The sequence below is a fragment of the Hydra viridissima genome, unplaced genomic scaffold (assembly GCF_058129835.1).
Source record: "Hydra viridissima isolate aposymbiotic clone 2 unplaced genomic scaffold, HvirCarnegie_v1 scaffold_2, whole genome shotgun sequence".
Lineage (NCBI taxonomy): Eukaryota > Metazoa > Cnidaria > Hydrozoa > Anthoathecata > Hydridae > Hydra > Hydra viridissima.
This window is the reverse complement of record NW_028324301.1, coordinates 4,382,671-4,406,411: the sequence shown is the minus strand read 5'-3', so window position 1 is coordinate 4,406,411 and position 23,741 is coordinate 4,382,671. Positions and strand designations below refer to the sequence as shown.

Sequence of the window (23,741 nt, the reverse complement as noted above, 5' to 3'; positions counted from 1 at the left end):
TATCCGCCTCACTTTTTAATAAAGGCCAGCAGATTCTGGGCATCCTGTTAAATAATTTTTGTAATGTCACAGGTTGTATTTCACTCCAGGAAGTTTGTGAGATGTTCCAGGAATCTTTTGATGACTATAGTCGTCTCTGTCTTACTTTTCTATCCAATTCCTCCCAAAGCAGCTCTTATTGGATTCAAATCCGGAGACTGGGGTGGTTGCTCTACAATTTTCAAACATTTTTGTGGCTTTAAGTCATCTAAAAAGTTTTTACAAACTTTTCAATTATGTTTGGGATTTTTATCAGTCGCTTGATTTAGCTTTGCCCAATTTAATCGCTTAGCTTTGTTAACTGGACACAGTAGTGGCTTTTTAACTACCACTCTGACAAGAAATCCGAATTTCTTTAAACGATACTTTACCATGGACGTGCAAACCGGTTCTAAACCGATTCTTCACTAAATTGGTTGTATTAGTTTCTTATCCTTTCAGCTGCGAGTTTTCTATCTGTCAATGATATATCTTTAATTTCTCGGTCTTAAACTCTGATTGTCTTCCTCGGCTTCTTGTTGTCTTCCTGGATTTTTTTGTTTTTTTGTTTAGTGTATTGCCATTTAGAACGAAATATAAATCAATTTGGTTTATAATTTAATTAACCAAATTGATTTACGGTAATAAAAATCAAGGAAGTGCGAACTTAGAAAAAAAATCGTTTCACTTCAAAAAATCCATTAGTTTGGCACTTTTTATGCTTTTCACATTTAACTTATAAAAAATAAAAGATATAAGGTAGAAAAAATCTTAACATGGTCTTAAAGGTTGCATTTCCTCAGAGTTTACATAGACTTTAGAAAAAATGGTCCATAAATACGGATTTTACTCTTATAAATCAAAATAATAATAAAAAAAAATATATAGAAAATGTTTGAATAAAAAAATGGCTTTAAATAAAGAATTCAAAAATTTTTACATTAATTTTATCATTTTCAACAAATCTTGTTTTAATTGGTTCACCGGTTTAATGTCTCTAGGCATAACTTTTGCACTAGCAATCCATGCTTTCTGTTTTTGCCAAATACTGCTTTTGTTACTTTATGAACAAACCTTTAATTCGACAGATCATGAACGGAAAAACAAGATCACGGGTTGTCTTTAAATTTGCACAAGAACTGTTTTGACAGTAAACGTGTAGCTAGTTTTTTAAACAACATAAGTCTAACTAACCAGATCTAAAAGTGTAGCACATTCCTTTAACGTAAGATTTTTCAAGATCTTACATTGGTGTCTCCTCGTTCTGAATTTTTTCCTAATTTTAGAAGAGTTTGAACAAGCAAACAGCCTGTCTACGCTTTCTGAACTGCACAATATAGTTTGAAAAACAGTCTCACTATGAATATTCCCAATTAGGGAATTCAATATTGGTTGGGGAGACCGGGGCTAATTGGCTACAGATTTAGTTTTTGAGTTCTGTGCATTTCTGGCTGAACTTTTTTAAGGATATCAAACTGCATGACAAGCATGTTCAAGTGTCAAATATTATAAAAAAAGATAATTGGTGGCCGAAAAAGGGCCTCCAAATAAGAAAAAAGTATGTGCCAACATACCCCGGCCCGGGGTAAGTTGCCTATACTCTCAGGGTAAGTTGGCACACCATACAAAAAGAGACAAGTTTACCAACATTAAGCACCTATTTCAAGCGCATCTTTTTTATGAAAACTCTTGATAATATTTATCCAACATTATTTTTGACATTAACTTTTATTGCCCTTTAGTTGATCGAATAGTTTACTTCTATAAAAATAGAATCAACAGCATTTTTAGAATTTGCAGGCCTGTCTACTTTTCTTTTATAATTACTCACGTCTGTAGTTCTGTAATGTTATATAACTTAAGTAAATTTACGGCTAATGCGAAAAGTTGTAAGTTGGCACATGTTGCCAACTAGCCCCACAATCATTGTAGCGAATAACCTCAAAAGCTTTTTGCTCACAAAATGGCTTATAAATCCCTAAAAGTGCGATATATTGAGAAATCTATTCGAGTTTACTTGAAGCTAACGCTTTTGCTTTTTAAAATTGAAAAAGTAATGTTACAATAGTCATAGACGTAGAACGCGCTGAGGCTTTGCCCCATCCGGAAAAATTCACCAAGCTTTCAAAAATATTTAATAAGTAAAAACCATATTATACTTAAAGATTAACAAATACAACAATTTAAAAACATTGTAATATTTCCGCAAACACCTATGGTGCTTTTCAAAAGTTTAAGCTTTCAAAAGGTGATATTATTTTTCGAATTTCAGAAATTCCACGCTTCTGATGAGTCTCAAGGGAGTTTGAGATCTGTAAAAACGCAACAAAAAGCAAATTAATGGAACTACTTAAACTAGAGACTTGTGTGAGTAAAACGTTCGTTTAGTATTTTTTTTCTTTGATAACTTTGGCAGGATTATTTGTGTTAATCATTTAAAAGTTTTGAATTAAAAATCATTTGAATTAGTAAAACGTAAGTTTTTGAAGAAATTTTTTAATTGTTCAACAGAACATTGACTTTTAAGTAAAAAGTTGTACGATGTTGTAGAATGAAGAAGATTAGTGAATACTTTTCAAAAAAAGAAAATCAAATTGAAACAGTTGCATTATTTTCTGAATCTCAAAATGCTAATAACTTCCAAGATAATACTCATGAAAGTTTATCATTTGTTCAGTCAGATGATGCAACTGATTCAAGCGCTGTTGTTAAGTCCCCGTCTTTTACAAGACAGTCATCAAACAAGGGAAGAAAATTTAAACAAAGCTGGAATGAAAAATATAAATGGGTTTTACATGACCGCGAGAAAGAAAAAGTTTTTTGTTCTACCTGCATCAAAGCTACCCAAATGAAAATGCCTTTACCTCGTAGTTCAAGAGAAAAAAATTCGTACGAAGCTTTTATTTTAGACGGATTTTCTAATTGGAAGAAAGCGTTACAAATTTTTGGTTCTCACGAGCGATCTGCACTCTATAGGGCGTCTACTAGTATGATCACCTCAGCAACACTGGAATCGATCGTTATCCAACAGCTTAATTATCACCAAAATAAAGAAATGATGGATAATCGTAAAATCAGAAATTTTTACAACACTTCTTTATTTGATAATTCCTCAACTTTGTTTAATAATTTACTTAATGGATAACTAAATGTTTCTTCTTAATGTGTTAGGGAACGCAAGGCCTTGCCATTCGTGGAAAGGTTGAAAATAATTCAAACTTTCGCATGCTACTCAAACTACGAGCAGACGATTCTCTGGAACTGAAGAAATTGTTGAATCGTCCTGAAAAGCAAAAGTGGCTCTCGCCTGAAATTGAAAACGAAATCCTGCAAGACTTTCTCATGCAATGCTTCGTAAGCTATGCGAAAGTATAAGGGAATCACAATTCCATAGTTTGATGGCCGATGAAACAACGGATATGTCCGCAAAAGAACAAGTTTTGATCTGCATTCGGCGTGTTAATGAAAAATTTAAAATTGAGGAACTTTTTATGGGATTTTACCAAACCGGGAATATCAAGAGCGTAACTTTGTTAACCTGTTTGATGGACGTTTTGAGGGGGAAAGAAGAGCGGATAATTTACGTGCACTGCCGCGCTCTTAATCTCAACTTGGTAACACAAGATTCTGTTGAAAATCAAACACAGATCAGGAATGTTATGAATTTAGTGCAATCATTCATCGCATTTGCCCGTAGATCTCCAAAACGATTGGCATGTTTCAATAAATTTCGAAATGTAGAGGATGTAGAAAGCGGAACATCACTGCGGCCATTTTGCCCCACTCGATGGATCCTTAGAAAGCCGTCCATTGTATCTATTAAGAGTAACTACTCCGCCATTATTAACTGGTTAGAGGATTTTGAAAATCAATCTGATAATTCAGCCAAAATTAAGTCAGAAGCAGCGGATTATCTGGAATCTTTTTGTAAGTTTGACACATTTTTCAAATCGGAAATTTTGCACATAATCTTCACGATAATCGAGGATGCTAATACAGCACTCCTAGGTAAATATTGTTTTATTTCATAGTGTTTTTTTTTTTAATATTATTATTTTAAGCAAATTATAATGTTAAACGTTTATTGAAAATCATTTTAGGCATGCATCTTAACTTTTGAAAAGAAAGAAATACCATTAACACGCGTAAGGAGTTGTTAAAAGAAGGTCGGAGTGATACTCGCTTCAAAGTCTTATGGGATTCAGCCGTTGTAGCAGCAGAATGTAGTTTACTTGACAAACCAGAGATGCCAGGGAAACATCAAAATTTACTGGAAGTGGAGTTCCATACTTTGATATGACTCCAGAGGACCACTACCGCCAGCTTTTCTATGGATTGTGTTATGCATCTCTGGATTGTGTTACAACTCATTCGCGCCATATTTTTGGATCATGCAAAATTCAAGAATATTCAACTGATTGATTTTGAATCAGTTTTGAATGAGCTTGTAGACCATGTGGTGTTCTTTTTCAATTAATTCCACTGATTCCCGAGTTTGGGAAGCTAGTAAAAATTTTACTATGTATGCCTGTCACCTCGTGTACGTGCGAGCGCTCTTTTTCTTGTCTTCGTAGGCTAAAGACTTATTTGTGTTCTACAATGTCTCATGAACGATTGAATCATCTCGCTATTTTAAATTGCCATCGCGATATTGCCTACACTCTTGATCTTGATCATTTGATCGATGAATTTATAACGCGTGCCTCCATACGCATGAACATGGCCTACTTAAATACACGGCCTTCTTTTCTGCTTAAATCGTAAAAAAATAGAAGGCCAGTTTAAAAAACGTATATTCTGTAGGATGGACAAACTTTCTTAACATATTTTAATTATTGCGCTATAAATTTTAAATAAGTATATCCGGCATAGGATAAAAACTTCAGCGTTTTCTATATCTTCACATCAACTAAACCTCATATACTTGATTATAGCTTCTTTTTATAAATAGATAGTAATTATGGTTAATAAATGCTGTGTTGTTGGTTGTACCTCCAATTATCTAGGTGGTGAAGTAGTTCCAGTTTTCCAAAAGATGATGATTTAAGAAAGTTATGGATTAGATTTGTAAATAGAAATTTCTGGACTGTCACAAAATCATCTGTGATCTGTTTAAAACACTTTGAGAAAAAGTTTGTACATAAAGGAGCATCAGAAAAACGATTTCGTTTGCTGTATAACCTAAAGCCTGTTCCTACAATATACCCTGCTAGCATAGCAACTGCTTCTCTTCCAGTTATATCTGGACCAAGAAAATCACCAGCTAAAAGAATATTTCAAGAAGATGAATATCAGAAATTTTTATTAAAAGATATTATTAAAGATGTTGATTCCCTTTCAGCTGCTGATTCACCAGCAGGATATTTATTTTCAAAATTTGATGATTGTGTTGTGTTCCATAGAATTATTCAAAATGAACTACACATACCTGAAGTTGCTGAGTCTATTCGTATCGACAAAAATTTACATGTCCAACTTTTTTATAAAAATCTTCCAGTTTCCTTACCATCATGGTTCAGAGTAACCCACCAATGTATGTTAAAAAGAAGGAGTATGCTGGAAAATCTCAATTCACATTTTAGTACAGAAAAAGAAAAGTTGTCTTCTATTCTTGAAGAACTCAAAAGTCACCAAATAAAAAAAAAACAAATTTATTCTTCAAATGTTCTTCAATTTGCATTAATGTTGCGGTACACTTCACTGCAAACTTATCATTTACTGCTGAAGGAATTCCCACTCCCATCTATATCTTTGTTAGGCAAGCTTAAATCAGGTGAAATAGATTCTATGAAAGTTTTGAAGTTGCTACATGAAAATGGGAACTTATCGAAAGATCTTATAATAATTTTTGATGAAATGTATTTGCAACAATGTGCTGAATATTCTGGTGGCAATGTTATTGGGATTAGTGAGGAAAATGAATGTTATAGAAGCATTGTCTCTTTCATGGTAGTTGGTTTGAAAGAAAGTATCTCCTGTATTGTCAAAGCAATTCCAATTGTAAAATTGAACAGTGACTGGTTAAAGTCTGAAATTCTTAACCTGATTCAATTTTTAATAAAAAATAATTTTAATGTTCGAGGTGTTGTTTGTGACAATCACGCTTCAAATGTTTCTTCTTTTACAAAATTACTTGATACGCATGGTGAAAAAAAAGATGGTTTGTTTATTAATGTACTATCACAAAAAGTTTACTTATTCTTTGACACAGTGCATCTGATTAAAAATATTCGAAACAACTTACTTAATAAAAAAAGATTAATTTTTCCAGAATTTAATTTTTCAGCTTTCAAAGATGAAATTCATGTTCAATCAGGAGAAATATCATGGAAAATATTTCATGATTTATTAGAAAAGGACAGTCTGTTGGATGCAAGTTTAAAAAAAGCACCAAATATAAATAACAAAGTTGTCCATCCTGGAAAATGGAAGCAAAATGTCAGTGTTGCCTTAGGTATCTTCCATGAAGCTACAGCAGCAGCAATAATTTCATATTTTCCTGACCGTTTAGATATTGCATCATTCTTAACTCTATTCAATAAATGGTGGACAATTACAAATTCAAAAAATCAGTTTTCTAATAATTTTCTTGGTAATGCTGCTATTATAAATGATAAAAAACCTGAGTTTTTTCGAGCTTTTGCTGACTGGTTAAACAAATGGAAAAACACAAAAATTCCAAATTTTGAGAAATATACATTATCTCCCCAAACATCATCAGCACTGCAAAGAACTTTATTATGTCATGCTTCATTAATTGAAGATCTGCTGGAAGATAAGTACAAATTTATATTGACTGCTCGTTTTCAAAGTGATCCCTTAGAAAGAAGATATGGACAATACCGTCAAATGAGCGGTGGCAGGTTCCTTGTCAGTTTGAAAGATGTCATTTATAGTGAGAGTATAATCCAAATAAAAAGTTTGATAAAAGAAGGAATTGACATTTTTGAAAATGATATCAATGCTGATAAAGATATAGAACATGTTAGATCCTTAATGGAGCAGATTAAAGAAAGAGATTTTGATTGTGTGACTTTATCGGATGATTCTCGTGAAGTTGCCAGTTATATTGCTGGTTTTATTGCCAAAAAATTGATTAAGAAGTTTGGAGTATGTTGCAAATTGCTTTGTACTCAAAATTGTCAACAGGAGTTAAATGATTATAATTATTTAAATATATTATCCAGAGGTGGGCTAACAACTCCATCAGTACTGCTTTTAGAATATGTCTGTGACAGTTTTGCTATGCTAGATCACATTTTTGATGTTATTTATCAGTCTCAAATGCAACACCGTAAAGCAGCAAAGTTAGTTTTTGGCAGTAGAGAAGGGTATCAACCATTTTTATGTTCAAACCATCAAAGTCATGGAAAAGAAATTATACACACTGTTATTTCAAATATTTATTTTAATAACACCAGAAAGAGAGTCGGGGATTCAATTGTTGCAGATAACATAGTTGCATTTAAAAAAAGACAGAGAGAAAAATGAAAATATTTTGTTTCACTTTTAATCAGTTTGTGTTAGAGTTTTTTATACTTTTGAAGCTTATTTTTGAGAATTTGTATATTTTTATTTCATGCACAGAACTTGACAGTCCCAAAATTTCTATTGCAAAATATAACTCATATCTTTCTCAAATCATTGTAGTTTGGAAAACAAAAAACTGAGACTACTTTACAACAGAAATAATTAGAGGTGCAACCATTATCTTATACTAAAAAGAAGCCACAATTAAGTATTCACAATTAAGTTTATTAAAATTTAGCAGTTAAGATTTAGCTAGCTAACGTAAAATTTTTTATCCTGTGCCAGATATACATACTGAAAATTTATAGCGCGATAATCAAAATTAATTTGAGAAAGTTTGTCCATCCGGCCGAATATACGATTTTTAAACTGGCCTTCTATTTTTTTTCGATTTAAGCAGTAAAGAAGGCCGTGTATTTAAGTAGGCCATGGCATGAATACATTTTACTTGAGAAAATTAATTACATTTTTATGCCCATTGAAAAAACTTTTTATTTCTTATTATAGATTTTCAACTCCTACAAAATAGTTTATGCCCCATCCGGGGAAACTAAAATTCTACGCCTATGACAATAGTTACAAAATTAGTAAAAAAAAAAAAAACAACACAAAATCGTTATAACTTCTATGCGCATGCGCCTACAGCCTTGATGCTACACTGAATGATGAATTAGTGAAGTAGGAAGGTCCCATGTGAGTTTTGGAATTTTCTGGTGGAAAATTCCAAACTTACTCCTGTAGCCAACGAGCCCCGGTCTCCCCTATTGACTTTTCGTCCATATTGGATTATTTCCTGAGATGATAAACGGTGTAAAAATGTCTTGATATCCTGATGATGAACACATTTTGGTCATTCTTCATTTAAGCGGCGTAAAATAAATACATCATAACGCTTTTTCAGCACTTACGAAGGAGATTGTTTTTGTTTTAATTAAAACAAAAGAAAGAAAACTTTACATAATTAGTAGCATAATTAACTTTAATTAAATAAACTTTAAAACTGCAAATAATTATAACTTTTCTATTTAAACTTTACAAGCTTTACAAATTTCTTAAGAATCAAAGATAAATTATTCATTTTTTTTTGTTATAATTTTATTTTCCAAAAAAGTCTAGTTTTTGATTACTTTTAATAAACTAAACCAAAAGTTTCAAGAATGAATTGCTTTGATTTAGTCATACCACGTGGTAGCCCAAGCGCCAAAGATAAAAAAATATTCGATTCGCTGTTTTCAACTTTTAATTTTTGTTTATATCGTCAATATTCTCTCTAAATGCAGTTTTTTTTGTCATTCTCTTACGGTAAGACAGCAATACACATAATAAATTTGCTTGCAAAATAATGTGGTGTTTTTATTTCTTGTTATGTTTTTGTTCTTTTTCAAATAAAAGTTTATTTCAAAAAACTCCAAAAATATTTACATTCATATAAAAAAATTCATTACGAAACCTTTTATAAAAAACTCATTACAATTCATTTTTTTTTATCTACGGGCGAAAGTGATTTGTTCAGACGATTTTGTAACAACAACAAAAAAGCGAAAGAAATTTTACGCCGCTTAACTAAAGGATTACCCAAATTTTAACTACTTTAGAATGTGATTTGGTCTTTTAACTCATTTTCAACTTTTCTTTGATTTCCAAAATGAAATGTAAAGGAGGGCTAAAAAAGCATTATTAGAAGATACTACTCAATGTAACTTTTTTGATGGTAGAAAAAGAGTTACAAAGTAAAGGATAAATGTAATTTATTTTATCGAAATTCTGACGTTTTTAATATATTCGTAATTATGACCGATATTTCAATGAAATATTTTTTTTATAAATTTGTTTATCAATTCTTGAAGACCGTTGGGGGAAAAAACAAACATTTTGCAACTTTTAAGAATATGGATTTTAATGTTTGAAAGTATCTTATTCTTCCCTAGGATATAGTATTTTTAACTGCTCTTTTACCGGTGACAAAGATAATTTTTCAATTTGTTTGCATAGTCAGATAAAATTTGTGATGTCTGGTTTTTCCCCTGTGGTCTTCAAATATAATTGAAGATTTTTATCGTAAATCTTATGTTTTAGCTGGCTCGTAATTGAGACAAGTTTTTATGAGGGCTCCATCACTTATTTTATGGTTCTATCACTTGTTTTTTGTATTTAATGTTGTTTATACTATTATTATCTATCTATATAAATAATAGTAGTTTATATAATATTAGTTAAAAGTTTTAAAAAACTTTTTGAAAATATAATATTAGTTAAATGCTGTGAAACTCATCTCATCAGTTAAAAGCTGTGAAACTCATAGTAAAACTCAAGTAAAAGTTTATGGAAGGAACTCTTATTCTATGGGGACAGAATATTTTAATAAATGGGCAGATTTGTTTGTTAATTACTTCTTAGCAAATAAATTTCTTAAAGTATAGCTATTATATATAAAAAAATGTCTATATGTTTGTTGAATGCTATTATTGTTATTAATTTATACTTTGTAACTATCATTTAATGATTGATTTTAAATTTTGTATATTATTGGTGTATTTTTGTGTATGTTCTAACGATTAATTACAGATATTAAAAAATATTTTGGTGCTTAATTAAATATGAGTGATCTAACACCAAACAATCCAGAGCTCCTAGGGAGCATTGTTGACATAATAAAAAATATGGCTTTAGCTCATGAAATGGTCATATCAGATAATTTTCAGTTAAGTCATATTTCTGAACAGTCTGGGGCTGTTAAAAGGTGATGTTTTAGTACTATAATATATGTAATATTAAAAATAAGTGTCAGGTATTTAATTTTTATTAATAAATAGCATTATATGCGAAACAATTGTTACATATTGTGCTTTGTAGTTTGTAAATTTGAGACTCTAGTATCAAGGAAATATCCAAAGAAAATCCATTAGGGGGAAGGGGCAATACATGTAATACAAATTTCATTGATTAAAAAGTCTTTAGAATTTGTTTTTTTTTATTTTTTTAAAAAAAAAAGATAAAAAAAAAATAATAATAAAAGATACAAAAGTAATAAGATAAAAAATAAAGATTTTTTTTCCAGAAAATACCTCTTTATACTAGTATCCCTTGGAATCCTGTAAATGAAAACAATATAAGTAATTTCAGTTGAAGTTTATCTATAAACTTAGATAAGCTCTGAAAAATAAGCCCAATAAATCACCAATTTTGAAATTGAGAATTAATGTCAGAGAATTATTCCAAGTAAACTTTATACACCACTTGAGAGTAATTACTGTTGCCGTAAACATCAAAAGCAACAAGTGTTAAGCAACATCTATTTTTAATACTTTCACTTAACACTCCAGTGATGTCATCATAACACCAAAACCATTTTTGATTCAGTTAAAATACAAAAGAAATGTTATCATAGTCTTCATCCTATCAGCTAAAGCTTGCAAGCATTTTCTAATGCTTTTAATGGCAACAACCATTAATTTTGTTGATATGAATCAATGACCATTTGATTCTGATCTGTGTGCTTTTTTCTAAATTCCAAAAAATCCAAGATTTTTTTGTGAAATGTAAAACCAGCACAGTGAGTTAATTAGATCTGGATATTGTCTATTGACAAGTAAACCTCATTAAGTGATACTGCAGCTAATTTGAGATAATCAAGTTTTAGTTAGTTTACTTTATTAAAATTCCATTTACCGAGATAATAATGTCATATTTTGGATTAATAAAATGAATAAGTTTAATTATATATTACTAACAATATTTACTTCATAAAGGTTGTTAATATTTGGGCATCATATTGTATAAAAGTCAATTTCCCATAAAATTATACTTAATGATTTTTACTTTTAACCAACGATATTTACCTTGAAGCAAATCCTTCAGTTGTCTAGGCAGCAGCCAACAAATAACTAGCTGCATTGCACATCTCTCATCACCCTTATCATGGTGGGTTCTTTAATGTTAATCTTTGTATGAAACCTTTTAGGGGATTAGAGAATTTTACAGTAACTTTCTGAAACAAAATATTCAAGCATATGGCTGTATTTACAATTTTAACAAGTTGGATCCTAAATTCAGGGAAATTTTTTTGAAGCTTGATGAAAGTTAACTTAGCCTCCTTGTCTCGATCACTTCAAAAATATATTCTGTGTATTATGACATACCTTGGTTTATCAAGATATAAAGAAAAAAGAAACAAAACTAAACAAATAAAAGAAGCTCTTTAATCAAATTTCAAGCCTTACTGGGCCATATACAAGAGAGATTGTTTACTGAAGCATATAAAATTTCTTTTCATCCTTGAAATAAAGAAAATTATTTTTTCATGCATGTATCCAGAAAGTCCTTCTCAAAATCATGTAAAGTTTATTTTCATCTCCGGAAATATTTTCAACAACCAAGAAAGTAACTAAAGGAAACTAAATCTTAAATTTTGTGGAAGATTCACATTTTTCAACCATTAATGGTCTAAACCACCTTTGATTTACTTCTCATGTCTAGAGTCACTCCTTAGGAACATACCCATAGGTAAAGGTACTGGTTCACTAGATCATTGCAAACGTCATTAGACAAAACCAAAGGGTTCAAAATTTTATTTTCCTGAACATATGCTAATTGTGCCTGCTGTTGATGTTGAGAAAACTGCAACACAAACATTGGATTGCAAAAAGAAAAAGTCCTGGGTAAAAGTATCTAAAACATCTCAGGATGTTTTAGACCTGCCAGAAAATGGAAAATCAAAAAAAAAAAAGTAAGAAAAAGTCTGTCCAATTTCCTGCATCCACGAGACCAAAGCCTAAAGTGCCAAATACTGCAGCTTTACAAGATGATTGGGTAAAGAAGCAAACGCTTAAGACCAGTAGTTATTTTGGAAAACCATTGAAGGATATTAGCCCAGATGACAGCTTGTGTCCTGTTTTTGTTAGCAGTGTGCTTAAATATCTGGAGAGTTCAGGGATGCAAAGCGAAGGGCTGTACAGAATCAGCAGAAATAAAAATGACATTGAAGCTGTTCAATTGAAGTTTGAACAAAATATGAATTTAAATCTTCAAGAGCTTGGTGTATCTGTCCATGCTGTTACTGGCACATTGAAAAATTTCTTCAAAATGCTTCCAGAGTCATTGGTTCCATATGAAATATCTAGCAAAATACATGAAGTTATGATTATAATGGATGCTGCAGTAAGTTTAGAAAAGCTACAGAAACTTGTCAGCAGTATACCACAGCCAAATCAGGAAGTGTTCAAGAGGTTTATGTGTCATTTAAAAAGAGTGTCACTTTTCACAAAGTTTAACAAAATGGATGTTCATAATTTACAAATAATTATTTACCCAACAATACTTTGACCTGCCTCTGAATCATTGCAGAACATGAGTCAAAATATGAATATGGGTTTGTTTATCCAAACTTGCATTGAGCAACCAGACAAAATATTTGATGATGATTTCTCAAGAAAGGTTTCTACTTCTAATGCTGATAATGAAGCATTAAATACTTTTGACAGTGAGGGAGAAAGTTTATAGATAGAACCCTCATTCTCAGAATGACTCCCTCTAATTATATATATATATATATATATATATATATATATATATATATATATATATATATATATATATATATATATATATATATATATATATATATAATTAGAGGAAGTCATTTTGAGGGAATTTTAGGAACTCAAGTACATACCCAGCTAAAGTTGAAGCAAATATAATAAAAGGTCAATCAGATTACTTTTGTATCCCTCTCAAGAACAAAGTTGTTAAAAATATGTTCTTCAAAATATTAGTTGAATTGAAGGTGTTTTAGGACAATCAAAGTGAGAAAATTTTTGTTCATAATTTTTCTTTTTTCTTGGTCATTTGCTATCTATATTTTTATTTTAAAAGGGTGTGTCCTCAGGTTTTTTACTTTTTTTTGGATAAAACAATATTTCTATTTGTTGAAATAGAGAATGAAAGAAAAAGAAAAGAAAATTTTCTGCTTTGCAAGAGGTTAAGTAAAATCATTTAATTATGATCAAAAATTCATATAAATGACATATGGTAAGTTAATACCAAAACATTATGAACTAATATTATGGTTATTTTTTTGTTTTGTTTTCTGATGTACATGAGAATTAAAGGGTACATGCTTCTTACCAGTTTCTCAGAAACTCTTGTGATGTGAACTTTATTTTTCTTGTTTATTTTATATATTTATGTCAAATTGCTTATATTATCCTACATTTAAATAATTAACATATTTACTTGATTGTTATTTACTCAGAGATTAATAAAATTATCTAGGAATGTGTTACGAATTTTAGATGAGGGAAGGGAAAAGTCTTCAGATCAAGTTAAAACAAACTTCTTATCTTAAATGAAGCTAAACCAGCATTTGAAGGTAAATATCTCATTTAAAATATAAAAATGGCTTTGAATTTTGAATTTTAATTTTTTGTCAAAATCTTCAACTCCCTAATGGAATGGATATTTTCCTACAAAAGATCAGTACTTCCACATAATTCTATTTAAAAGTCTGCAATACTTTTATGTCCTCTGAACAAGACTCAAGGCTATAAGAAATGTAAAGAAAGAGCTTGTAAATGCATTTTATGTTTGGTGAAAACATCTTTGTCAAAGCTGGATTTAAATTAATGTCAGATAAGAATGTGCTTAAGAACTTAATGATAAGTAGAAACAAATACAGGGAGACAGCAAAAGATGAGGCAAATCAAAGAATTTTTTTGTATTTTTGAAAAAGCTGTTTTGGATTGGTGGTACAGATTTGAATAACTAAATTAGGAGGGACAAGAATTTCTCAGAAAAAGACAAGCATAATGATTTTAATTTTTTGGAAGACCAGGAGGGCCAAGATACCTCACTTTAAGATCAGAAGACAGAAAATTCCTCAAGAAGGTGGGTTTATTTTACTATTGTTATAAAATATGGTATTCATTATATACATTGTATGTACTCATACAAATTATGTATATATACACATTAAAAGTATGTTAAAACAGATGACTTTTAGGTTTCTGAGTGAGAGGAAAAGGATAATACCACCAGATGAGTCTGTGGAAATTGATATTATCTAGAATTTTGTCCCACTGATACTAGTGTTGATCCTGATTCAGAGTTTAAACCAGGAAGTAGGATCATAAAAGATCAGATAATTTTAGATTGCACAAGCTCTAAAGAATGCTTTGCATGAAAATGTATCTGTCCTAACTATAGTGAATGATACCTCTCCTGATATCTTACAAAAAGTAGCTGGCACAATTCTTCAAAATTATAAAGGCGATATCACTTAATGCAAACCCAGTGTTTTAACTGCTTTAAGGGAAATGAAAAAACTGCTGAGGAGACTGCAAAAATTGCTAAATCAAATATATCATATAAAGAAGAAAGAAATCATATAAAGAAGGCAGTGGAAGAATCTCCTTATCCCTGAATAATTTATTTTGATGGCAAGGTTTTGTTTGAAATAAATCTGGAAAAATGACTGAAGAATGAAAAATTAGTTGTGTTTGTAAACATTGAGGGATATTCACATCTTCTTGTAGTACCTGCCTTGCAATCTTCTTTAGATGAAAATCTGTATTTAGGAATCACGAAAGTACTAGAGGAAAATGACCTCATTTCTGAAATATTTGAACTTTGATACAACTTCAAGCAACAGTAGTTCTAACAAAAGATAACTTGTTAAGATTGCAAGAGAGGTAGATAAATACTTTCTTTGACTCGCATGTAGGCATCATTTCACTGAACTTAGAATGGTTCACTTCTGTGAAGCAGTGAACCAAAGAGAAAAGCATAAGACCAGACAACCGATTGTTCAAAAAGTTCAAACAAATGTTTGAAGACCTTGAATATGAATGACAGAATAAACCTGGCCTCCCTGTCAGGACTATGTTACTAAAACTTGTTATGTATGTTATTTAAAAGTCTAAATTGTTATTCAATTTTCAGAAAGCTTTTTAAAGTGGGTTTAAAATTCATGCCAACTGTCCGTTTTTAATTTAATAACTTTATACATACAAAATAATTAAGTTAATAATAATTAAATGCTTAACCTCTTGTGTAAGAGAAAATTTTCTTTTTTTTTCTTGTGTAAATATAGTTTTACTCAAAAAAAAATCATAGCCTCTTGAAAGAAATATATACACCGCACGCCAAAAGTTTCCGGACACTTGATATTTTTTATATAAAAAACTAAAATCTATCCTGTATCATTAAATTAATCAATAATATTAATTTATAATACTTAAACTTACTAATTTTAAGTGTTTATGTAAGTTTGAGGTCAGTAATTAGGTATTACTGGCCTCAAACTTACATAAATAAGTTTGTTTTTTTTTTAATTGCTTATTTTAACTTGATATATAGCGTTACATTACTCTTAAGAGTTTGGCCTTGTTAAAGTTATTTATTTGTTGAAACATGAAGGAAATATTTATAATATAATGATATCCGACTAAAATGATTAAGAATATTTAGTTTTGTTTAGTTTTCATTTGGTATTAATGACGGTTGTATTAAAAAATCTTCAAAAAAATTTTAAAATTTTATAATTCCACTATTTAATTAAAAATATGGGTAAAAAACCTTCTTTAATGGTTGCAAAACTTTCTGAAATAATTACATTGCATAAAGAAAGTTATTCAGTTCGTAAAATTTGCAAAAAATTACAAGTTGCCAGAAGTACTGTACAAGATACCATCAAACGATGGAAAGAAACAGGCATTTTTGAAGACAAAAAAAGATCTGATAGACCACGAAAGACAACAAAAGCTGAAGATAATAGTATAATATTGATGAGTAAAAGAAATCGAAGACTTACAGCCCCGGAAATAACTTCAGGCTTTAATAGGAGTCATTCAAAATCTATTTCATTAACCACTACGAAACAACGTCTTAGACAAGCAGGACTTTCTGGTCGTATAGTGGTCAGGAAACCGTTGCTACGGATTGAAAATAAAAAGAAAAGGTTACAATGGGCTATAGACCACCAAAATTGGATAGAAGAAGACTGGGGAAAAGTACTATGGACCGATGAGTCCAAATTTGAACTGTTGGGACAAAGACGTAGAATTTGCATCAGAAGAACAACAAAAGAAAAAATGATCCCAGAGTGTTTAGTGCCGAAAATCAAGCATGGTGGTGGGTCAGTTATGGTATGGGGATGTTTTTCTTCAGCTGCTGTAGGTGACCTAGTTAAAATTTAGGGTTTTATGAAAAAAGAACAATATAAAATAATTCTAGAAAACAATGCTATACCTTCTGGCTTAAGAACTATTGGTCGTGGTTTTGTTTTTATGCAGGACAATGACCCTAAACACACCTCAAAATTATGTAAGAACTATATAAAGGAACAAGAGGATAATGGTGTTCTCAAAAACATGACCTGGCCAGCCCAATCACCAGATTTGAACCCAATAGAGTTACTGTGAGAAGAATAGGACAGAAAGGTTAGACAAAAATGCCCAACATCCAAAGAGCACCTGTGGCAAATATTAGAAGAATCCTGGTTATCAATTACACCCGAAATAATAAATAAATTAATAAATAGGATGCCACGGATCGCAAAAAAAGTGATAAAAACTCGTGGGCTATTTTTTGACGAAAAGACAGTTTACTAATAGTAGTGTTGTTAGTATCTTTTTTATTTCATTTTTTGTCTTCTTTTTTCTTAAATAGTAACTATATGTATCTTTTAAAAAATAAATATGACATTTGAATTTTATTGAAATAATTATGGGAGTTTGAATTAAAAAGTTAAACAAAATCCAAGTGTCCGGAAACTTTTGGCCTGCAGTGTATATTACAAATCGCCAACAAAAATTATTTTTAAAAAAATATTTTCATTTTGATCACCCTCTAACAGCCCAAATTCACCCTACTTTTCTTATTTTGAAGAATAGGTTTTTAACTTTGCTCTTGAGTGTAAAGTAAGTCTTCTGATCTATCAGAGACATTTCCAAGGCAGTTTTTATAATCAACCCTGAGTTCTTATGTTTCTTATGATCAGTTTTAACAAATTTGGTTGAGATTTTCAGACAATCAAAAAACAACTTTTTTTGTAAAAAAATCTTTTATGCTCAGTAAAGCAGATTTCTCAAAAATTAGCTGTATGCTCTTTGAGGGTCATCTTGACCTGGTTGTTTGTGTAATGCTTTCACTATGATTCGTTTGGACTTAGTGTTCACTGCTGAATCAAAAAATACCAAAGCCACAAGTTTTTCACTAATATGCCACAGATGGCCAGCAAATTTACTACTGGCTGTTTTGGAAATGGCAGGATTATCTTTCTTATAGTGAACTAGAGTTTTTAATAAATTTAGATCATTATTAGGTACAGATGCAGCAGGAGGAGCTGTGAACCATGCTTTGATGTAGATACACAAAAGAAAAATACAATTTGAACACAATCTTAGTTCTTCACATTTAGTTAGTTTAAATTGTCCTCTAAACATCCAGCTAGGCAAATTTTCACTTTGACTGCAAGAAGCTCCACCTTTGTCTCTACTTGATGTTTTAAGAATATCTATCTCACTTATGGTATCTTAATATTGATCTTCTTCTTCTTTCTATCTATGTTTAACTTTAGTCTTTTACATGCTCTAATTTCTTTTGAAGTAAGTGCTATATCAACTGGTCTGGTACAACCACTACTGCCTTTCTCTCTTTGAGCAACCTGTATATTTGATAAAATTTTGCTTCCAGTTATCTTAACTTCTTCAGAACCTGTTAACAAAATTGAAGTTTTACTTCTGATTTTTGTTGAATATTCAGCCTTAATTCTGAATTTTATTCTAAAATATTAAAAATTTAAATGTTAGAAAAATAAATGTTATGTTAATGATGTCTATAAACTAGTAAAAACATTTGTAGTCTGCACAAAGAAAGTTATGTAATTTAGATTAATATTAACTATAGCTAGTAGGAAGAGCTGTAATATCTACAACTTAATTGAGCTGTCTCTAAATATTGCCCAAATGAGCTTATATTTGCCCAGAATTATATATATATTTAATTGAAAGTTCTTTAAGATTGCATTAAAATTTATTGATTATCTTAGTAAGCAGTCCATGTAAACTGAAAACTAGTTTAGAAAATTGTGAAAACTAGTTTAGAAAAGTGTAGATAAACTTTTGAAAAAAATCTGATTTTAAGAAACATTCTGTCATGGAGAGACTTATTTGACTTAAGTATAAACAAGTTATTAAGTTAAAACATTTACTAACAAGTTCATTATTGCTTTAAATTTTATTAATTCGGTTCTATCAAGTTTATATAAAAAGCATAACAAAAATGTTTAAAAAAAAAACACACCAAAACACCAAAATGGTATGGTGGTCTGTAGTTTTTTTTTTCTATTGGATTTTCCCAACCTATATAGTGATGCTATTTAACTGCATGTTTCCATTAGTAGAGATGCTGATTGATAGAAATTAATGGTGGCAGCTTGCTTTGAAGGATATGGATGGTAGAGAAGCCGAGAATTCTTTAAAGTTTTTTAAATTGTTCCTAGCATTTTCCACTTAGCTTAATGGTATAAATACACTCAGTTGAGATATTATTTTTAGTTGTAACCAATGCAAGTTGGCATGTTATGCTTATTTACAGCTCTGTTTGATTAAGTTCTTGCAAAATTATTGCTAGTTGTGTCACATTTTATTTTGAGTCATGAATTGGTTTATCTGAAAATGTTAATTGGCTACAATGCTAATAAATGATTTTGTTTTTTATGTTTAGCACCCTATATATTTTTTACAAAAACACCCTATAGAAGTTGGTTGTTTAATCTATAGAATTAGATCATAGACACATTTTAAAATCTCCATATTTGCTTCTTTGTTAGTGTGGCTTAATCTTGAAAATTCACTGAGTATATAAGTCACACTTTGTCTCTTGCAGGTGTGTGGCTTAAACATTTTTCCAAAAATTTAAATGTGGCTTGACAAAAATAGTAAAAAATTAAACTTAAATTTGGTTGTTAATTTGTTTTATCAAATCATCTCTGTGTGATCAGTGTACTATTTTTTTTTCCCGTCATTTCCAACAAATTTTTTCAGGCCAAAAATTTAGAAGTATAAGTGCTTAAGTTCTTTGTACATGAAGCAAATGGAAGTTTAAGAGTTGCTGTTATAAAACAATCAGGCAAGTATTTTGCATGATTTTATGGCAGGGTTTAGTTAATAGTATCTAATGGAATTGTATCTAAATGTTCTATTGAATCAAGATCAAATTTATAAGTTACTAAAGATTAACTCTGGATTTAGTAAATGATGTAAGATCTATTAGCATTTGGTACCAAAACATAGTTCTTACTTAAAAACATAGAAAAGAATATGATTTTTTTAGAATCATTGTATAAATTATTATATAATATGAAGAAAAGATTTTTTGGCTTTTTTTTAAAGTTTTTCTTTTTTAATTATTATTACCAAGTTACCTTCAACTAAATGTATGCACAAAAATGCTATGATTAAGGGTTTTTTTTTTTTTTTTTTTTTAATTTGTTACTTATGCATCAATCTTCCCCTTTGCAAAGTTTTTTCATTAGAAGGAATCCTGTGTCTAAAATGTAAAAAAAATTTAAGACTTTATTAATCAAATGATCCATTTCTTAAAGTTTATTGATTTCCTTTAAGTCTGGAAAAAAGCATTCATGACATTGTCCATGCAGCATTTTGGGATATCTTACAAAGTGAAGTATCATGTGATCCTCCGCAGTATGAGAAGGCTTTTATGTTGCTAATGGAAATGAAACAAGTAAGCTAGTTATTACTAAAGATATATATATATATATATATATATATATATATATATATATATATATATATATATATATATATATATATATATATATATATATATATATATATATATATATATATATATATATATGTAAAGATATATTATAAAGATATATAAGACACAATGTTTTGAAATTCTTTGAGTATATTCTACATTTTTTTGTATGCAAGAAGTCCAAAAAATGCATTTGTTATAATTTTAAATGCTAAAAAAATGAATTTCTGTCCGTGAGTCTGTTTGTTCTTTATTAAATCCACACCTACAGAACAATCTACATCAAATTTTGCAATTGGAGGTATTTTCAACCAGGGAAGGTTTTTGACCAGGTTCTGACCACCCTGGACTCCATGTTCAGGCTGCTTATGGCCTGAACCAAGTTTCAGCCCCCCTGTAGCCACTCCTTGGCCCCTTAGCAAGGAGATAAAGGTGGAGTGTGGCAATTCTGTCGGGATTTGTCCAAACAAGCTGAAAGTTGTAAAAATTGAAATTTTGCACAAAGTTTTAAAAATTGAAACAGTAAGCATGCTGATGTTAAAGTCCAACAGGTCCTACATAAAGTCCTACCAAAAAGCATAGAAGAAAAAAAAGGTTTTGAAGTACTAAAAGAAAAAAACTGATAAAAAGTCTAAGCAAAAATATTAGTGAGAAATGAAGGTATAGTTTTAAATACCTGCTTTTTTTGCAGTCCACTCTGCTGATTTGTAACCTAATATTTTAGTCTATTTTTTTAAATTATCCTTGTATTTAGCTAGAGAAGGTTTGAGAACATATATTAGATATACTTTTCTATTTTCTTTACATATACAGTTATTAAAAGCATAACAGTTCTTGATGTGCCGTTATTAGGTATAGCCTAACTATAGAATATTCCAAACCTCATGAAGGATGTAAATTTTTTGGAGAAGATATTCAGTTTTTGCCTTTATTTATATTGTTCATATCTAATTTAATCTTTATTACTATTCTGCATTCTGTTATCCTTCAAAATAGGAAAAGTAGGGTGAATTTGGGCTGTTAGAGGGTGATCAAAATGAAAATATTTTTTTAAAAGTTATTTTTCTTGGTGATTTATTATATATATATTTCTTTGAAGAGGCTATGATTTTTTTTTGAGTAAAACTATATTTACACACAAAAAAAAAAAAGAAAATTTTCTCTTACACAAGAGGTTAAGCAAAGCATTTAATTACTGTTATTAACTTAATTATTTTGTATGTATAAAGTTTATTAAAAATGGACAGTTGGCATGAATTTTAAACCCACTTTAAAAAGCTTTGTATCATTGTATTATTCTTTAGATGATCCTAGAGTTGGTACCTTCCAAACAAAAGTCATTGCTTCAAGAAATAGAAGAAACATTAGATCAAGAATTAATACTTCAGCAAGTCAAAAACAATGCATTTGATATAGCTAGTTTTGGCAACTTTGTTTTGGAAACTTTGTCTAAATTATGTGCTCCCATAAGAGATGATGAAATTAAAAAGCTTCAATCTACAAAAGAAATTGTTCCTTTATTACGGTAAAAATGTTTCAATTTAAAAATTGCATTATGTTTATGTGTGTTTGAATAGCTTGTGTAAATGATTTCTGATAAAACTCTTATAACTTAAGCTGTTACATTTGTTAATAGAGGCATTTTAGAACTTCTGAGCTTAATGAAAATAGATCTTGCCAATTATCAACTGAAAGCATTGAAGCCATATCTAATTCAACAAGCAGTTAGTTATGAGCGGGAAAAGTTTGATGAATATTTGAAGATGAATTCAGGTAAATTTTACTTTTAAATGTTGAATTTAAATCAATCTTGCATAAACTAATTATCAAGAACTAATATGAATGCATAAAATGTCTTTTTTTTCTTGCTTTGAGATAATCAATTTTTAAAGTTCTTTCATTGTTTATGGTTATTTTTTTCAAAGTTTCCTTTTAGACTAGACCATTTTTTCACTTAAAGCTTGATTCAAAACAAATCATTTAATTATCTTTTAGGCATGGCGATAGCTTTAAAAATATTTCGCCCTTGTTTTCAAGTCAGTTTAGTATTGATGATTCATTAAATTTTTATGCTTTTAGAAGGGTTAGAAATGACTAAATTGTGGCTGTTGGAAGCTTTACAAACAATCGCCTCAAAAAAAGTTGATTCCCAAGAAATCAATAATGCAATGGTTACCACATCTGCATTTCTTTTGCTCATGGACTATAAGAAAGAAAGGATATACCCTGAGGTAATCATGGCCATGACAATTTATGCAAAGCATGACTCAGGAATTGAATTATTCTTTTTTAATATGCTTATTTTGTTTTATTTAGACCTTGCTGATGGATGAATGTCGTTTGCAAGTCCTTGCTGATTCATTTGAAAAGTTATCATTTGTAGCAGCTATAATGACATTATTTATAAATTTTATTGGAGCTGATCTTGCAGAAAATCTAACTTTTGTTAACAAAATAAAGGATGATGTTTTAGTTATATTTGGAAACAATATAAGGCAGGTGATATAATTTAAAATTATTCTAAGTATTAACAAATACTGAAATAATGTTGGATCAAAAAATGAAATGTTTTATGTTTAAAAATTTATCAATTTTACTTGTTACTTAACATGGTTAGGTAATTAAAGATGTCACTGCTGATTGTGCTTATGAAGGCCAGTCCTAAAAATTTTTTCTTAGAATAAGTAACCTTTTTTTTTAAACAGTCAAAGACGTCATTAAAAATGCAATGCAAAATAGTTACAGAGATTGATTACGCTTTTATTGTTATAGAAATGCTTCTCTGTTGGAAAACGTGTATCAGCACCTCATTTTCTCCATTGACAAACAAAGGATGGACAGCGGTCTCCAGCCAAAAGAAGATGCAGATATACTACGAGGCCAAATTAAAAATTTAGCAAATGAGGACGACTCATTCAGAAAACTAATAAGTGAGGCTGATTTCAAACATGTTTTTGATTAATAAGTGACGCTGATTTCGAACATGTTTTTTGATTAAAGACATTTTTTCTATTTTCTAATTTCTTGCACCCGGCGATCGTTAGAATTGTTCTTTAATTGTCATTTACGTTTATTGTTTTAGCGTCTCGTCTTCGTGATTTCGTTTTATTAACATTAACTGGGAATATAATGCCTCCAATCACTGGCTGTTTACTTTCAATACATAAAGAATTAAAAGTGACAACTGAAAGTTTTGCACGAATTGTCAAGCATAATCGGAATGTTCATCAGGAGCGATACAACAAAATTATTGAAACAGCCCTAAATACAAATTTTGTCAAAATATAATTATTTATTTGTTATGGCCTACTCACACAGAAAGCTTTTACAATTTATGGATATATATATATATATATATATATATATATATATATATATATATATATATATATATATATATATATATATATATA

At 29.9% G+C, this 23,741-nt stretch overlaps 2 protein-coding genes across 4 annotated transcripts; both read left to right on the top strand.

Annotated features, from left to right (window-relative positions):
- The first annotated feature begins 2,927 nt into the window (after window positions 1–2,927).
- LOC145188352 (zinc finger MYM-type protein 1-like) lies at window positions 2,928–4,717 on the top strand. The gene is made up of 2 exons (XM_090077242.1): window positions 2,928–4,026; window positions 4,119–4,717. Exons 1-2 carry the CDS (start codon window positions 3,366–3,368, stop codon window positions 4,136–4,138), a joined length of 681 nt encoding a protein of 226 aa, XP_089933368.1. The 5' UTR covers window positions 2,928–3,365; the 3' UTR covers window positions 4,139–4,717.
- A 4,339-nt stretch (window positions 4,718–9,056) lies between these two features.
- Window positions 9,057–23,675, top strand: LOC149891631 (T-complex protein 11-like protein 1). Of its 3 annotated transcripts, none has more exons than XM_090077240.1 (9): window positions 9,057–9,278; window positions 9,625–10,288; window positions 20,169–20,289; window positions 21,633–21,853; window positions 21,965–22,101; window positions 22,408–22,559; window positions 22,645–22,823; window positions 23,101–23,258; window positions 23,411–23,675. In XM_090077240.1, exons 2-9 carry the CDS (start codon window positions 10,146–10,148, stop codon window positions 23,614–23,616), a joined length of 1,317 nt encoding a protein of 438 aa, XP_089933366.1. In that variant the 5' UTR covers window positions 9,057–9,278; window positions 9,625–10,145; the 3' UTR covers window positions 23,617–23,675. The 3 variants fall into 3 exon arrangements, with proteins under 3 accessions (XP_089933366.1, XP_089933365.1, XP_089933367.1); XM_090077239.1 differs by having other exon boundaries at window positions 9,057–9,291; XM_090077241.1 differs by lacking the exon at window positions 9,057–9,278 and adding an exon at window positions 13,839–13,915 and having other exon boundaries at window positions 10,147–10,288.
- Window positions 23,676–23,741: the final 66 nt, after the last annotated feature.

Bases quoted from the DNA above. Each gene is read 5' to 3' on its own strand.
- LOC145188352 (XM_090077242.1), top strand. From the start codon at position 3,366: ATGCTTCGTAAGCTATGCGAAAGTATAAGGGAATCACAATTCCATAGT. The intron at 4,027-4,118 runs GTAAATATTGTT...AAATCATTTTAG, and splicing joins TGCTAATACAGCACTCCTAG to GCATGCATCTTAACTTTTGA.
- LOC149891631 (XM_090077240.1), top strand. From the start codon at position 10,146: ATGAGTGATCTAACACCAAACAATCCAGAGCTCCTAGGGAGCATTGTT. The intron at 20,290-21,632 runs GTAAGCTAGTTA...ATTATTCTTTAG, and splicing joins TGCTAATGGAAATGAAACAA to ATGATCCTAGAGTTGGTACC. The intron at 22,102-22,407 runs GTAAATTTTACT...TTATGCTTTTAG, and splicing joins ATATTTGAAGATGAATTCAG to AAGGGTTAGAAATGACTAAA.